The following is an 18822-nucleotide window of genomic DNA, read 5'->3' on the forward strand; positions in this document are numbered from 1 at the left end:
AGCTGGAAACAAGTCTGGGGAGAAGTTGTCATCTTGCATCTAGCTCCAGCCAACACCAAGCTGGGAGACGGACTCTGGAGTCAGACCTGGGTTTGAATTTCTTCCAGCTGCATGGCTTTTGGCAAATCATGTATCCTCTTAGGTCTCAGTTTCCTTATGCAGTAAGTTGATGTTAAGAAGTTCAGATAAGATAATGGCTAAAATGCTCCTGCCACATGATAAAAAATAAATTTTAATTTTGAGTTCTTTTATTAAAAATTAATTATAATCATTTTAATATTAACCAAAGCAAATATTTGCCAAAGAGAAAATGAATGCATGTGATAGTGCCTTTGCTTTCTTTTTCTTCTTTTCTTTCTTTTAAAATGTAAAATGTTCAATGAATGATTACTAGAGCCATCATAAGATTATGTATGATTTTAATGAGGTTGAAACTAACCACACTGCAGGGTTATGGTCTAGGTAAAACCTTTACTGAATCATTTGCTAAGTTCATATATGCAAGCACTGCAGAAAGTCCTAAACTTGGCCATTTTCTATGAAATTGAAAGGAGTATCTCCCATCCGGAATCCCTTTTGTGGGCCAAGAGGAATCTGGAGGCAATCTAAATAGTTATTCTTTTTTTGAGGGAGTGGAGATGAGAGGGTAGGGGTAGGATTTATAAGACTTCTGGTCTTATGAAATTGATGGACAAAGTTAAAAATGGCAACTCCAGAATTTGCTTTCAGGTCTGTTCATTATCTCCTAAAGCAAGGGCTCCCTCTGCAGGCTCCAATAACCTTGGATCCTGTGTGGGAAGCGAAGTCCAGCTATGCAAGTACCTATTGTAAAATCTTATTTGTGAATGTCACTCTATCCACAGACAATAAAACTACATATCTGAAAATATCATAGTAAATGCACCTTTTAGGTACCATTGGCGCTGCACTGTAGCAAAACCAGAGTTATCAAGGGATGAAATGAGTCCTGACCATGGTCCTCTTGTGCTCATTCACCTTGTTGTGGTCTAGTGTGGATGCATGGCCCGTGGAACAAAAGACACTATACATTTTCAAGAACCCACCATAGTGGAGGGACACTATCTCTGTGGACTTACACAGCTCATTAAGGGCTTGATATTCCCATCTACTGAAAAGTATGATCCATAAACACCAAGGAACCACCCTAAAACCTGTTACTGACCAACTCTAACACTTGCAGAATGTGTTAAGGTAAGTCTTGGTTTAAAGTCTATCAGATTCATAGAAGCATATATCAGGTTATATTAACATAGATCAAGAGATTACAAAAGACAACTTTGATAGGTAAAACATAGTTATATGTCAACAATTACATAGAAAAGGACAGATAGCTTGTTTGAAGTAGACACTGCAGTACCACAGTTGACATGGATCACACCCTTAAAGCTCATTGGCCAAGGTTCAAATATACAGAGGGCAATAAGATGTCCACAGAGGCAGCTATTCTATTGCATTTAGCCTTTAGACACTCCTGAAGGGTGATGGTTGGGGGAACTGAATAAGAGAGAAAATGGAGCAAGTGTGTGAAACAGTAAGGTATAATTGGAGACCCTCACCTGGTGAATTTATAGATACTCCTTTTAAAGGTACCTCAGAAGTACTCAAGAAAAGAAGAGATAATAGAAATGTATATAATATAGAACAAGTTCATGTTCTCTACTTGGAACTCTTGATGATAGGGGTGATCATTTAATCTGGGGGAAACTTGGGGTGACTAAAACTTGGCAGTCAGAAGGAGAGAGGTGTTAAAGAGATAATTAGTACCTGTGGTCTCAAAAGCAGCTAAGTATTAAGTGGAAGAGATGGATAGAGAAAACCAGAATCATAACAGTGGCCTGCAAGCAAAAGGGAATACATAATTATGAAGTAGAGATTAAAATAATTAACTCAGTAATAAAGTTTAAAGGTTTCCCCATTTTTAAAGGCCTTGTTTTCTCTAGAAGTATTTTAGGGTTTGGAAGTAGAAAGCAAAGCTAAATAAAAGATGGGATTTTTTCTACATAAACAATTTAATCATTTCTTATCATTTATGACTTTTGCACTGTTGAAAGCTATTGATATCAGCTACTTAGCTCCTAACAGGACATGGACAAAACAGAACCTAGGCCTAAGAGCTTGGGAGTCTAGGTTCAAAGGCTGGTTCTGGCCTTTTTTTTTTCTTTATAACTTTATTGAGGCATATTTTACTTATCACAGAATTCACCTATTTTAAGTGTAGAATTCAATGATTTTTTTTTAGTACATTTACCACGTTGTACAGCCATCATCACAAATCAGTTTTAGGACATTTTCATCCCCCCAACAACATCCCTCGTGCCCATTTACAGTTAATCCCCCTTCTTAGTTCCTATTCCTGGCCCCAGGCAACCACTGACTTACTTTCTGTCTCTATCAATTTGCCTTTTCTGGACATTTCATGTACATGGACTCAAACAATATGTAGTCTCAAATATTTGATTTATTTCATTAAGAATAGGGTTTTTTTGTTTGTTTTGGATTTTTTTTTTTGCGGTACCCGGGTCTCTCACTGTTGTGGTCTCTCCCGCTGCGGAGCACAGGGTCCGGACACGCAGGCTCAGCAGCCATGGCTCACAGGCCTAGCCGCTCCGCGGCATATGGGATCTTCCCAGACCGGGGCACGAACCTGTGTTCCCTGCATCAGCAGGCGAACTCTCAACCACTGTGCCACCAGGGAAGCCCAAGAATAGTTTTTGAGGTTCATCCATGTTGTAGCATGTAGCTATAGTTCATTCCTTTTTATTGCTGAATATACCACATTTTGTCTATCCATTTAGCAGTTGATGGACATTTTGGTTGCTCCCAGCTTTGTGCTATTATGAATAATTCTGCAAAGAGCATTCATATGTAAGTCTTTGTGTGGACATATGTTTTCATTTTCTTTGGGTGTATACCTAGGAGTGAAATTACTTGATCAAATGGTAAAATTATGTTGAACTTTTTAAGAAACTGCCAAACTGTTTTCCAAAGTGGCTGTACCAGCAACACACAGGGTTCCTATTTCTTCACATCCTCTTAGCCCTGCCTCTCAATAGCTGTGCAGCTTTGGGCAAACTTTAGTTCCCTCTGTAAAAAACCAGGTGGGGTGGGGAGTTAAGACTTACCAAGCACCTGCTCTGTGCTAGACATGGCGGCAGAAGCATGGCATTCTTTGTCTGCCTCCACTGTCATCTCCATGAAAGGTAGATATGATTTTCTATGTATCTGATGAATTTACAGAGATTCAGAGAAATTAGGTAAGTTAGTCATTGTCATACAGGATTCTTGTGAATACTAAATTATATCAAGTCTCATATACGAACACGCAGAGCACAGTGTTGGGGACACAGAAGGCGGTTAATAAAGAGATTTTCATTTCTCTGCTTCTTCCCATCATTCCCATCTCAAATAGGTCTAACCACAGGCCTGACCTGCGCCCATCAGGCCCCAACAACTTTCTGGTGATAGTTGCCTATTATGAAACTGTCATGCAGTGGCGGATCTAAAAGCCTTTAGAGAACCCACCCTGCAGTCATAACCACTCTAGGGGCAGGAGTATCCTAAAGCCAATCCCTAACCCAAGTCGCATAAAAACATGAGAGCAACCAGTTCAGGAGAGGGTTATATCTTTTAGCCCTTGTTTTTTATTCTTGTCTCTTCTTTCTCCCTCTATTCACAATGGCAGTAATTACTTTTCCAAATTCCTGAGAAGGGAGTTCCGAAAAGTATATATTAAGGTTGCCAAGAATTTAATTGACTTTATTGCTCTGAAATGAACCCGTATCGGTTGGCTTGATAAATGGCAATAAGAAATAAAAACAGGGCTTCCCTGGTGGCGCAGTGGTTGAGAGTCCACCTGCCGATGCAGGGGACGCGGGTTCATGCCCCGGTCTGGGAGGATCCCACATGCCGCGGAGCGGCTGGGCCCGTGAGCCATGGCTGCTGAGCCTGCACGTCCGAAGCCTGTGCTCCGCAACGGGAGAGGCCACAACAGTGAGAGGCCCACATACCGCAAAAAAAAAAAAAAAAAAAAAAAAAAAGAAATGAAAACAAAGAGGAATAACACTCCCTTGACCAAGTATAGAAAAGTGATATGGAAGAAAAGTGCTCAATTATCATCTTAGTCAAATTCAAGGGTTTGGGATTTTAAAATATATTTCTGAATATGAAAATTCATATGAAATATTTTAATATGAAATATGAAATTTTATATGAAATATTATACATCACAAAATTTCTTTTAATCAATAACTTGTCATTCATTGTGTCTTTTCAGGGAGAGCCTGGTGTCAGAGGCCCTCCAGGCCTCCCTGGGCCTCGGGGCATAGGAACCCAAGGGCCAAAGGTGAGTCCCTCAGGTCTGTGCTCTGGGTGAGGGTCAGGTACCACCCATGATGATGCATAGGAAGTGCTCATTCTGATGCTGACTTAGTTTTCTCTTGATTGTTGATGAAGAGTCTTATTTTCTTATATCATGTGAACTTTCAGTAAAATAGAACATTTAGGTCTATGAAGCCATTCGCTTCCCCCAAAGAAATTAGAAAGTTAATGTCTTTTTAAAAAGTGATTGCAAAGTGCTCAAAATATTCCCAGGTTCCTTAGAGGCTGTGCCATCATTAAGAAGCATGTGTTTACTTTGGCCAGAGGTGCCTCAGGTCGCCTTTTAACAGGACACCAGCTGATGGATCTATTGTGTGCTGTGCCCGTAGTTCGCTCTGTCCCCAGTGCAAGGGCCTAATTTATTGTCCCCGTGGAAGGTGAGAGGAACTTCCTTTGGCTCCCTTTGCTCTCACTTCTATTTCTCTTCCTTTTGTCGCCTCCAATTTGGTGATTATTTATCCTTTTATTCTTTTAATGCAGTGTTTCTCAATGAGGGAGATGTTGTCCTCCCCTCTCCACCCCAGGGGGACACTTGGCAGTGTCTGGAATCATTGTGGGTTGTTACGTCACACTGGGGAAGGAGTGCTACTGGCATCTAGTGGGTAGACGCCAAGGATGCTGCTAAACAACACCCTACAATGCACAGGACAGCCTCCCATGATGAAGAATTATCCGGCTCAAAATGTTAATTATGCTGAGGTTGAGGAGCCCTGTTTCAATTGTTCATTCATTTGTTTAACAAATATTCCTTTGATTTGTTCAAAAAGGGAGGTAAAGTATCAGGCATGTTCATAGGGCAAACAGGTTTCAGAGAGCCACCCATCACAAATTCAAATGTTAAACATGTATATTTACATCCAAAATGCACAGAAGTGAATTAGAATCCTATTATCAGAGAGGAAAGGGAAAGGCCTTTATGAGGCAAAGATTTGACTGAGGATCCTAGAATTACCAAGATTCTTAGTTTATCCATTTTTGTCCATCAACTCCATTTTGACCATGGGCTATTTCTTTTTTTTTTTTTTTTTTTTTTTGCGGTACGCGGGCCTCTCACTGTTGTGGCCTCTCCCGTTGTGGAGCACAGGCTCCGGACGCGCAGGCTCAGCGGCCATGGCTCATGGGCCCAGCCGCTCCATGGCACGTGGGATCTTCCCGGACCGGGGCACGAACTCGTGTCCCCTGCCTTGGCAGGCGGACTCTCAACCACTGCGCCACCAGGGAAGCCCAACAGTGGGCTATTTCTTAACCTTACAGATCCCTTTATATGGATAAAGATCCCTCCAAGATGTTAGTAGTTGTTATCACTGGGTGATGCAATGATGGGTCTGTTTTTATTCTTCATTGTCATTTTAATTTCTTTTTCTACTTTTTTTTTTCCAATGAGTTCCTCTTGCAATCAGAAAAAAATAAAGCTTTTTCCCATATTGGAAGAAAAAGACTGACTTATACAGTAACTTTTATTAACTCAGGATTTCTCAAAGTTTGTTTCCTCAAAATGTTAATTTGGGAACTTCTGGGATAAACAAAGTTAAACTAACCTTTCTATTGTGGGACTTCTTGAGGCTTTAATATATTCATACCGTGGTGTAGAACATTTTCCAATCTTATTTGACCACAGAAGTCTTTCCTCAAGAAACATGGGGTCAACTTAAGCTGTAAGAAACATATACTGGGAAATGACGCACATTTTGCTTCATGTACATATTTTCTTAAAAATTCAACTCTGATCCACATCAATAGCTGCTGAATCTTTAACTGCAACCCCTGTGAATTAATACACCATATTGAAATGGAGCAACACAGTGAAGTCTACATAGAATTATGTATGAGTGGTCTTCGAACCCCTGGTGTTCTAGGGGTTGACGGTAGAGCAGCTTGGAGGAGTCCAAGCAGATGAGGCTACGGGGCCAACGCTTCTGCTTACTCCAAGCAGCTCTGTCTTATCTCTTTACAGCTGGATTACATGTAAAACTTTTGCAAAGCATTCTGTGGCTTAAAATTTTTGTGAAAACACTACTTTATATCAATATGGGCAGCGTGGATGTAGGTCTCCATCAGACTGAAGTGAGAATGTAGCTGAGAGCAGTAGTCTGTTGTTTCTTTCTAAATCTCCTTAACCTTCTCTCCGATTTCTCTCTGTCTTCTAACAGGGTGATACTGGGCAGAAAGGCTTGCCTGGCCCTCCTGGCCCCCCCTGGCTATGGATTACAAGGAATCAAAGTAAGTGAACAGGAGTGTGCCAGGGTCGCCTCTCAATTCACTAGGGCGATGGGGAGAAGAGGTTGTGGATAATACAAAATACGACTATTATGAAATGGACTTAATGTAAGCTTAGCAGTTTTTAGAGGCATCATCTAAAAGTGGAAACATGGTGTAAGTCCAACAGCTTCACAAACGCTAATCATTACATAAGTAGCTTGGAGAAAAATTGAACGGGTACAGTGGTTTACTGTTCCGCTGGTTTCTGAGCTGAACGGAGAGTCTGTGCCCCACCACATGTGCTCTGTCTCCCTTACCTTCCTCACCTGTAGCCTCCGTTCTTTGCCCAGGGCTTCCCAAGTTCCCAGTTTTAGCTCACAATGGACTCACCCAGGGAGCTTTTGAATAATGCTGCTGCCCTACCCCAGAAGAAGGAAATCTGAATCTCTGCGGGTAGAGCTTGAGTACTGTGGGTTTAAAAGCCCCCCACATGATTCTCCTGAGCATCCAGGTGAGAACCCTGACTCTGTGCTACCTGAGTTCACAACCGCCCATTCTGCTTGATTTCTGTCTCAGCCATGACAAGCCTATCTATCAAGATGGGACTCCCAGGGTCTCCCTTGTCTCAGTAGACAAAATTTGGCATCTACAGTCTGCTGTGTAATTGCAAACAATTCCCTCTTCTACTTCTAATATGGTTTATTTATTTTTTATTTTGTTACTGGCTCCCTCTCATTCTATTTGTTTCCCCCCAAATAAACTTCTATGGTTAAGCTTCAAAAATAATTCCCTCCTGGCTAATTGATATTGGCTCTAAAAAAGTGGAAGCATTTGAGCTTCCCTGGTGGCGCCGTGGTTGAGAGTCCGTCTGCCAATGCAGGGGACACGGGTTCGTGCCCCGGTCCGCGAAGATCCCATGTGCCGCAGAGTGGCTGGGCCCGTGAGCCATGGCCACTGAGCCTGCACGTCCGGAGCCCGTGCTCCACAACAGGAGAAGCCACAACAATGAGAGACCCGCGTATGGCAAAAAAAAAAAAAAAAAAAAAAGTAGAAGCATTCAAAATAAACTCTTTTTTAGATAGCAGAATTTCTTAGTAAGCAGGAGGCAGTAGGAGCTGAAGATAATAAATGTGAAAATGCTGTGTTGAAATTAAACCACCTACCTGTGTTAAGAGTGAGCTTTGTCGAGAGCAAAACTCATTGAATCTGTGATAAATCTTCCAATCTATCACGCAGAGTCTAGGGCTTCCACTGCAGATCTTTTTTTTTTTTTTTTTTTTTGCGGTACGCGGGCCTCTCACTGTTGTGGCCTCTCTCGTTGCGGAGCACAGGCTCCAGAGGCGCAGGCTCAGCGGCCATGGCCTATGGTCCCAGCCGCTCTGTGGCATATGGGATCTTCCTGGACCAGGGCACGAACCCGTGTCCCCTGCATCGGCAGGCGGACTCAACCACTGCACCACCAGGGAAGCCCCACTGCAGATCTTTTACGTAACAGTTGTTCATCTTTCAGGCTGAGGATCCAAGCAAACGCCAGTTAATACTGCTGATAGTGAACAAGCACAGGAAAATACAGCAGAAACCTGCTTCCTTGTAAACAGCATCTTTCATACTTAATCTTTCTATTCTACAGTTAAAAGATAGTTTTGTATTTATGCGTTTGCTTTAGCAATGAACCTATAATTGCCCACCGGCTTGTCACCAAGCTCAGTTCACATGTGCTGTGAGTTCATTATCACTACCTCGTTAAATCCTGTGCCAGCTTTCTCCCTTGTTATCTGGGAACTATTTCCTTATTGACATAGGGGCCTCTTAGGCTGCACTTAATTTAACCTTACCAACTCTGCCCTTCCTTATGCCCTCCAGGTTATGCCATGTTCAAAGTCCCTCCTGAGTGAAACTATGGTGGGAAATCTACCATAAAAAGGAAAGAACCAAAATGAAAACTGCCACGTATCCAGTCCTATCAGAAATGAGATAACCTTTCCTCCACCGAGGGTTGTGGCCTGATGCTACTTGGCAGTGAGCCTTGACCAAGGCTGCCTCACAAAACCTCTCTAGACATCCTGGCATCCTGTTGGCAACAGGGCAAAATTATTTCCCTTAGGATGCCTACCTCGTTTGTCTGACCCTGGCTTGTACCATCACTGCAAAAGGGAGGGAACTGAAAAATCGAATTGGTGGTGTTCCTGAGTCATTTTAAGGCTACATATTTAGTGAAATTTCATTTCTTATGTTCATTTGTTGAATTTATTTCACACCCCTTTCTAAAATCCATTTGAATCAGTGAAACTTGCTTTAATTGGTACGTCTGTTGGTGAGACTTCGATGGACGCCCTTGCTGTTAACCTTTAACATCAGGGCCTGACTTGTACCCCATCTCTCTATGCCATCCCAACCACGGGGAAAATAAGGGCTCGGGATGCAATCACAGAAGTGATCTGCTCTAGCACTGACCTAACTTCGTTGCTAGAATATTGACTTTTCAGTCAGTTATTCATTCAGCCAACCAACCGACCGACCAACCAACAAACCAACCGATACTGACTAAGCACCATCTATGTCAGGGAAATAGGCTAAGTGCATCATAAAACAATGAGTAAAAAGATGTGAATTCTGTCCTCATGGGGTTAGACATAAAATAGTCACTTTTTGAGCTTCAGAGCATATGGAGGGGTGGCACGGTGAAATGAATTGGGTTACAGGGGTAGGCAAGAGCCCTGTAGGGTCCAGTAGGCCACAGTAATGAGTAGTCTTAATCCTAAGGGCAACTGAAAGAGCAGGGTGACATGATCGGGCAGGTATTTAGACAAGACTTGCCATTGCTCTGCAATCCCCACTGTGGCCCAGCTGCTCCATGCTGCAGAGGAGCTCCAGCTCCTCCACGGGCCTCAGTGCTTTTTCTCAACCACACATGTCTACTGATTGTATGGATGAATACAAGACTGTGGCTCTTTTGTCCCAAGGTGGCCTTGGCCATTCGGGTTCACAGCATAGGTCAGGAGGTTACATGATGCCACCATCTTGTCCCACGTGAGCCTCCAGCACTGACCATTGTCCCTAGATATGCCAGTAATCCTCAGATTAAGTCAGGAGGGAGAAGGGATGGGGCTTGGTCTTGAGGGATTGCTTGATGTGTCAACTAGCCCTTGAAGGGCCAAGAGAGATGGAAAGAGAGGATGGGTCATCCAGGTTAAAAAGCCAAGTATGAGGACAGACAGAAATGGCTTCTCCCCCCACCCCCCTCTTCATTTCTACTCAGGAGCCGTGCCTGTTTTCCTCTCTCCATCTTTGTTTAAGTCAGTTCCTGTGGCCTGATCAGCCCTGACATTCTCAGAGGATCAGGAGGTCCTTATAAAAATAGGATTCCTGATGGCCCTCCATTACCTTAGGAGTTTCTGAAACAGATGTGTGGACTGGACTATGACTCCTGCTATGCATAAATCCTTCATTCATTACAAAAATGAGCTTCCATGCCACTGGCTTCCATTCTCTGTTTAGGTCTGAACATGACTGATCTCTTACTGGCTGAGGAAACACTCCCTGTGTTTAGGTTGTGGCAAAGGATGGGCTGACTGATATTTCAGACCTCGCCAATTTGTTATCAGTGTGAACAAATAGCCTCAATGACGTGCTGGGGGAATCCAGTGAACACTACCTGGTAGAAATCCCAGTGTCTCCAAAGCTGACAGAGTGTGATGACTACAGTGGTTCCATGGTCACAGAGCTAACAGATCAACTTCCGAGAATCCTGGGGCCCAGAAATGGAGAGAAACTTAGTCCCAATGACCTCTCCCCTCGATCTACACTCTGATCTTCATGATCTGATGGAAGGAGAATGAGCTTGAGAGCCGCTCGGACCTCAGCCTGAATCTGTCTAGTTGTATAAGCTTGGGCACCTTATTTATCTTTGTCGAAGCTTAAAACGTACTCATCTTTAAAATGGGGATAATAAAGCCTATTTCACAAGGTGTTGTAAAGATAAAATTGTACAAAATGCCTAGTACACAGTAGTGGATACTCAACCAGAGCCTGGGCTATGGAGTCAACAGATTTGAATCATGGCTTCCTGAGTACTACACCTCTGCCTCAGTTTCCACATCTGAGGAATAATGATAGTGAGGATAATAATAGTACTATTTTCTAAAGTTGTTATGAGGAATAAATGAAATTAAATGAGACAGTATGTGTAATATATCTAAAACAAGGTTTGACACATGGCTACATATGCCATAAATGTTTGTAGTTATTCACATTATAATTTCTTCTAGCTTCCCTTCCCTTTCTACTAGTCCCTCTTATATTTTCCAGAATGAAGGCCCAGAATTTTGACAGTCATGTGATGTAATGCTCTAAAACATAAAATTTTGGTTGCATTAATTAGTGTAGGCCTGGCACCTGTACCAAAAAGACCACCAAATGTATAATGGGTCAAATACAACAGAGGTTTCTGTTCATATGGCAGGCCAATGGGAGTCTTCCTAATTGGTGGGCAATTTTCTTCCACATAGAATTTCAGAGAACCTCAACTTCCATTTATGTTTCCTCCATTGGATGGGCCCCTTTACCACTTACACCCAGCAAGCAGAAAGGGGAGAGTGTGGAAGAGGCACACCTGCTTCTTAAGAGTCTTGGCCAAGAGGTGACACACATCACCTCTGCCCACGTTTTAGTGGCAAGAACTAGTCTCATGGAAAGCTAGTCTAACTATGTGACCAGAAAGAAGGGGAACCAGGGGTTTGGTAAAGAGCTGGCAATTGCCATGCAAAATTCAACCTGCCTCCAGGAAAGATGGAAATTTAAAAGCTATATGTTATTCTGAAGTATGTTGGTGCTTCCGGAAGAAAACAGAAAACAAGAGTGGTCTCCATGGCAACTTCCAGAATGCCTGTCACTCTCCTTATACTGTCGGGCACAGTGATCTGGCTTACAGGGACTGGGTTCAGCTTTATCATTCTTTTTATCCTATCTTCAAAAAAAAAAAAAAACCCTCAGAGTCTTGCTATCTTCTTATTTCAAGCAGCATCAGAAGTACCACTGGATAATTTAGAAATTGCCTTGAGTAGACAGGCTGAGTACCAACCAGCCAAAGAAGTAGAGCAGGCTTGGGGTTTAGTGAGATGAGGAAACAAACAAGAAATGCTCATTCTTGTCTTTGACAGAGCCAGGGCCAAAGGTACACCTGAAACCAGGCAGGAGAGCTGTGGTTGAAAGGCTGGAGAGAGGCAGGGATGGCATCAGAGGAGGGAAGCAGAGCTGATACAATGAACCTCATATCATGAGACAGAGAAGCCAGCGATTAGGCTCAGGTGGAGAATAAGGGAAGGGTTGGAGTCCTAGGGGATTACATGGGATGCCAGTAGCATTGGAAATCAGCAGGGGTGTGAGGATGGGTGAGTCAGCCCAGCTTGCATAGGGACAGCAAGCTGGGCTGACTCACCCAGCTTGCTGGGTGAGTTATGTAGTACTGCGTCCTATAGTACTGCATAATTTATAATTATGTGAACATGCGGCCATTTTAGATTGTTGTTTTTCTCTCCCTTTCCTTCCTCCCTGCCTCCTGCCCACCTGTTCATATCTATCTAATATACAAAGATGTAAATACTATATATGTATTTCTTTTCTTTCTTGTAACAGATATTGTCCATATAAAACAAAGTTGAGGGGCTTCCCTGGCGGCACAGTGGTTGAGAGTCCACCTGCCGATGCAGGGGACACAGGTTCGTGCCCTGGTTCGGGAAGATCCCACATGACGCGGAGCGGCTGGGCCCGTGAGCCATGGCCGCTGAGCCTGCGCGTCCGGAGCCTGTGCTCCGCAACGGGAGAGGCCACAACAGTGAGAGGCCTGCGTACCACAAAGAGGGGAAAAAAACAAAAAAAAAAAACCAAGCTGAGTAAAGGACATGGATAATAAATTACCCTTAGTTGCTGCTACCATCTTGATAGCCCATGAATTTCACTGTTGAAAATTTATAAAATGTATTTTATCTTTTTCCCACTTCTCAATGCTTGGTTAGAAATAAGTTACTAGTATATATGTTTTCCCTTCTCTATTCAGCAAGGTAAGAGACATCTTTACTGCTCAGAGCTTTGAGCCTGGGGAGAGATCTAGGGCCATATTATATGCTCTAAATTCCATGTGTTATCTTATGCAAGCCTCGCCAGCCTATAAGGTAGGTTCTAGGAAACTAGGGCAGAGAGATGTTAAGTCATGAATCAAGGTTGCTCACAGCTACCCATCCAGGCGGCCCCCCTGAAATAATCATGTGTTGCGTAGTAATCAAGTCAAGGTAGATGTCAGAGAGAGGAAAAAGATCAGTTTAACACTTTCAAAATTAAATGCCACTCAAAATTTTTATTTGCACCTTGCGATGTAAAGTTGGCCCTTTGAGAGGTGAGATATATACTGTGAGGTCTTTTTTCTTGATAATCTAAAATTTTTTAAAAGAAAGAAGCATAAAAAGTACTTCTTTTTCCCTGAGCACAATTCTGTCCGAAGCCAGGGGTTGGACTTGGTGACCTTTTGAAATCAATCACCAGGCATAAGGCTAGGAATTACAGCAGGATCTGGGCTGGCATGCGTAGCTGCTGTGGGGTGAAGCGGTTATAACCACTATACTAGTCACACATTCAAAGGCTTATCAAGTCCTTTCCGGTTTGGGTGGTTGAACGACATACTCTTTTGTACTGCAAACCTCTGTGACAAGTCAGTAAGTGGCCAATTGGTCTGTAATGTAAACTTTCTATTGCTTTTACGGACATCTTAAGAACTTTATAATACTGGCTTTTTATTATCAGCGTCTTTGCTTATCTAGCTGCAGATATGACTTCTTATTTTAAATATAACAAGTGAGGAGAAATGAGGTAAGTTACCTGTTCAAGATCACTCACAGAATCCCTAACAAAGCAAAGACTGTGGAGTCTATGGGTGTTGGTGGCTCAAACTGACAGGTAATCAACCTAACCCCAGAATAATCTCTCTTTCATCTTATGAAAAAGTCTTCAAACAATAATTCTTTAGAGCTGCTTCTCACATTATCATAATGGGAATCATGGGTCCAACTGGTGTGCACTCTGCCCTAGGTAACCAAGAGAAGAGCAAAGAGTACTGAAATAGAGAAAAACAGGCAACAAAATTATCTGCCTCTAAGAGGGAGGGAATTAGGAAGAAAAAGGAGAAAGGGAAATAAAGGAAATTGGTTATGGTGAATTGAAATAAAGAAATTGGTTATGGTGAATTCTTTAGGATGCTATGGTTAATAATGCTTTTGGCCTTAAAGTTTCTACTACCTGAAATTAATGTAGTTACTGTCTTTTGGTTACATTTTCCTGGTATTCTACTTTCATCCTTTTACTTCTGCCTTTTTGTATCCTCTTACTTTACATGTTTCCTTTAGACAACAAGTATCTGGATTTTTAAAACTCTAGTCTGACAATGTTTCTCTTTTGCCAGGAGCATTAATTCATTTACATTTAATGTAGTGAACTTTTTTTTTTAAGATTTATTTATTTATTATTTATTTATTTAATTTATTTTTGGCTGCGTTAGGTCTTAGTTGCGGCTCGTGGGATCTTCGTTGTGGCTCGCAGGATCTTCGTTGAGGCATGTGGGAACTTTAGTTGCGGCACGCTGGTTTCTCTTTAGCTGTGGCATGTAAGCTTCTCTCTGGTTGTGGTGCACAGGCTCCAGGGAGCATGGGCTCTGTAGCTGTGTCGTGTGGGTTCCAGAGCACATGGGCTCTGTAGTTTGCGGCATGAGGGCTCTCTAGCTGAGGCAAGCAAGCTCAGTACTTGTGGCCCACAGGCTTAGTTGTCCCGCGGCGTGTGGGATCTTAGTTCCCTGACCAGGGATTGAACCCACGTCCCCTGCATTGTAAGGAGGATTCTTTACCACTGGACCACCAGGGAAGTCCCACTAGTGAACTTTTAAAATTTATTTCTACCCTCAAATTTCAAACTATTTGTCCCACTTATTCTATGTTTCTTTTTTTTAATCTTGTCTTTCCATTTTAAAGATATATTAATTTAACTGTTGCATTTTCCCCTTTACTAGTTAGGAATTTACACATTTTCTTCCTCTTTTTTCAATACTTCCTCCTAAAAATATTCATATTTGCCTTATGAAATATCCATACCAACTTTCTGGTTACTACAATAACTTAGAATGCTTTAATTCCATTTGCCCCTACCTTAATATTATTATTGTGGTTTTATATTCTAATTAATTTTAAATCCTTCAAGACATTTTTATATGATTGCTGTTTATTTACATTTATCCACATATTTTCTAGTCTCTTCCTTTTTAATCCACCTTGCATCTCATACTGGAACCATTCTCCTTCTGCCTGACTTGGATTTTTCAGAATTTCTTTTGGTAGGGAAATTCTACTAGTACAATCTCTCTCCATTTTTGTTTGCCTGAAACTAAATATATTTATTTCTCCTTAATATCTGCTTAAAATATATTTTTCTGAGTATAGAATTCTAGGTACACAGTTTTCCTCTCAGTGCATAGGAGATTTTCCCATCCTTTGGCGTCAATGTTACCTGTTGGTTTAGCTATTCCATTGGTGGTAATTTGTCCTTTTCTCTATGGCTTTTTTTTTTTTTTTTCAGTACGCGGGCCTCTCACTGTTGTGGCCTCTCTCGTTGCGGAGCACAGGCTCCGGACGCGCAGGCTCAGCGGCCATGGCTCACGGGCCTAGCCGCTCCGCGGCATGCGGGATCTTCCCGGACCGGGGCAGGAACCCGCGTCCCCTGAATCGGCAGGCGGACTCTCAACCACTGCGCCACCAGGGAAGCCCAACAGTGAGATTTTATAAATCTTATTTTTGGCGTATGCAATTACGCCTTTAAATAGTGGCTCTTAAATTTCAAAGGAGAAAATAAATTTTTTATCTATTAGAATACTAGTCTTCTGAAAGTTCTCCAACTGGCTCCTGTTGGTTTTAAGTCAGTAGTTCCCATTGTTATTATTATGCCAGTTTTAGAAAAAAATAAATCTTCCACAAACCTCAATCTGTTCTTCCTTCTTAAGTTACCTTACTGTGGTGATTTGGTAAAGCAAACAAGTTTTCTGTGTCTTCTTGTTACGTATATACTTAAATAATAGTGCACACACACTCTGCCAGGATTGTGAAATGAGTAATGCTAATACGCCCTTCAAAACAGAATGCTTTTGTTCTGCAAATAAGGAAAATAAGTTTACATACAAATTTTAAAATCAGATCTTCTTCCTGCTCAAAATCAAGGATACTGACTCTAATACTCAGTCTTGGCTAGTTGTACAAAATTTTGTTTCAGTAGTTCATTCAGTAAGTGTTTATTGAGTATAGGTAAATATGCTGGCTCTATTCTAGGTGCTTGGGATGTATTATGAGCAAAAGAGACAAAGATTCCTGCATTTATGGAAACTGCATCCTATTGACAATAAATATAATAAATAAGTTATATAGTATGTTTGAAGATGAAAACTATTATGGCAAAAAAGGAGAGCAGGGTAAGGCGGATAGAGGGTTATGATGAAGTTTTAAGAGGATAGCATCATGAGAAGATAACATTTGAGCAGAGACCTGAAGGATGTGAGGGAGGGAGCCTTGTGGATTTCTGAGAGAAGCACATCCCAGGCAGAGAGAAGAGCTTGTGCAAAGGCCCTGTGGTAGCAGGAGGCTGCCTGGCATGTTTAAGGAAGAGCAAAGAGACTTGTATGTCTGGAGATGAGGTCTAAGAGGTAACAGCAATGAAGCTGGAGGAGGGCCTGATCAAGTATAGCCACATAGGCCCTTGGAAGGACTTTGGCTTTTACTCAGAATGAAGTGAGGAGCTATTTTCTAGGTTTTGACCAACAGCGTGATATGGTCTGACTGACTTTTAGAAAGAACAACAGTGACTGCTGGGCTGAGAATAGATGTAGTAGGACCAGGACCAGGATTGGACTAAGGAGGCTATTTAGGAATCCAGGCAATTATAAATGGTGTTTGAAAATCTAAGTTTTATAATCTAGTTATGTAAATTTAATTCCCTAGGAAAGAATTTATATCTAGTGGCCTGTGTCTGAAAACAGAAATGTGTAATGGGAAACATTCTGACAAAATTGATGCCAGATATGTAAATGTGACTGCAAATCTACCAACTGAATTTTGAGCTATTGAATCATACTGAACTATACTTTATATCTGGATTGTGGCACAAAAATAAAACATCCTAACCCTAGATACATGTTTTCATTATGCATTTGGAGAGAACAAAGGTGGAATTTTCCTCTCCTCTTTTGCCTTTATCTCTTTGCTCCCTTTCTCTCTCTCTTCCGTGTATGATAATTACATGCTGAGACATTATAGGTGAAATTGTGAGGTTTATAAGATATACGTGACCGAAGTAACACTTGCTGTTACCTGACTTCCCTGCCAAAGTCCAGTAAAAGAGGTATCTGTCTTCTATTGGCCATTAGAAAACATCTGGAATGTACTTTTTAGTAAACTAAACCCTCATCCATGGTAAAGATGTGGATGTGAATATGTTATCCAAAATCTATTGATAGTTTATAATTTTTAAAACCTTTATGTATTTATATAACAGGAAAATAAATCTAAAGTGTTTTAAAACACATACCCAAAGAGATCAGCTTCAGAAATTAGCAAGACTGTATGATCCAGGCACCCAATCTTAAGTCTTCTCAACACCTTAGCTCCCAAAGATCTAGTCATACCGAAAGCCTTTCAATTCTCTGTGAAAGCTGTGTTCCCTGGCCCCAGGTCTTTTGCATGTACTGTTTCCTTTTCTTGGGGAGATCCTTTTACCCCCCACTTCAGCAGGCTCACTCTTACTCATATGTCAGGCACATATTAGGTAGCACTTCCTCCAGAAGTCCTCCCTGTTTGTTTGTTTTGTTTTGTTTTGTTTTGTTTTTTGGCCGCACTATGCAGCTTGTGGGATCTTAGTTCCCTGACCAGGGATTGAACCCTTACCCCCTGCAGTGGAAGCGTGGAGTCCCAGCCACTGGACCATTAGGGAATTCCCCCTCCCTGTCTTCTTAATTCTGTGTTCCCTTTGTGTTTTCACTGGATAACCCCCATGATAGCACTTCTCACATTCTATCATAGGTGCTTGCTTTCTTATCTAACCACAAGACTGTGAGCTACGTAAGATGGCGAATGTCTTGTGTCTTTTGTTTTTTGGTACCTGAGCACCCAACAAATGCCTGGTGCATATTAGGTATCTAATAAAAAATGAATCCTGTCTATAGCCTTCCTTAATATTTATCATCTTGCCTATTTCCAGAGCATTCACTCAATAAATATTAGTCAGCATCTATGATGTGCTGGCCACTGAGCTAAGTGCAGGGGACAGAAGTGACTGTGAGGCTAAATAAAACACCTATGCATGGAGGTTAGATTCTATAGACTTTCCATCTACCAAAAAGAAACTTTGTATAATTTAAAAAGAGATCAAAACATGCAGTGGAGAAGAAAATAGGGACCAGTGGATTGGGTCTGTGGGCTTTTTATCTTATAAAGGATAAGATGACTTTCTTTAATATTTTGACTTCATATTTATTTCACCCACAGTGAAAACTACAAGTCTACAGAGTCTGATTCTATAAACCTCTTTATAAAGCACATTTCCTTCAGTCTGAGACATCCGCTACATACATTCTCTCACATGCTATCTAAGTAGCGAAATGTGTTTGTGTTGAAAGTATTGGGTTAAAGATTTGTATAGGAGATGGATCTGGGAACTAGGGAGACTGAAGCATATTTCACACCTCAAGGAGAGCCCATTTTTTGTGAGCCACGGAATACCTGTATTTATAATTTACCACTTCTCATTGCATAAGACAGTGGCATTGCAAACAGCCTTGACAAGAAGAAGCAAAATGTCCTCAAGTTTAACCCTGGTTACTTTGCTGGTGAAATCATGAACTGCAACTCAATCCTAATAATGGCAGCCAATGTGGAAAACAGTTTCCCAGAGTTGTCAGCTGTATTGATAGTAGATTCTAAAGTACGAATTAAAGGGACAAAAGACACAGGGCGACACTTCTCCAACTGGGAGAATCCCTTTACCACCTGCTTTTGCTTCTTTTGTCAAAACGCTCCCTTCTTGGCTATGCTCTTTGTCTTTCTTCACTGTGCATCCCTAGCCCTTGACATTCCATGCTGCATGTTGAAAAATGGGATAGAAGCTCAGGCAGTGGGTAGAAGGAATTTTAAGCATTCTTACTTAGGG

At 41.7% G+C, this 18822-nt stretch overlaps 1 protein-coding gene across 1 annotated transcript in view; it reads left to right on the forward strand.

Moving 5' to 3' along the window:
* Positions 1–18822, forward strand: part of COL28A1 (collagen type XXVIII alpha 1 chain) — a gene marked incomplete at its 5' end in the record, with an annotated part of 152152 nt that overhangs the window by 93855 nt on the left and 39475 nt on the right. Inside the window, 3 exon segments of the mRNA XM_081243661.1 lie at positions 4295–4363; positions 6549–6587; positions 6589–6618. Of these exon segments, the coding sequence (XP_081099787.1) occupies positions 4295–4363; positions 6549–6587; positions 6589–6618 (138 nt within the window).

This window comes from Mesoplodon bidens (genome assembly GCF_964165515.1).
Source record: "Mesoplodon bidens genome assembly, chromosome: 9".
NCBI lineage: Eukaryota > Metazoa > Chordata > Mammalia > Artiodactyla > Ziphiidae > Mesoplodon > Mesoplodon bidens.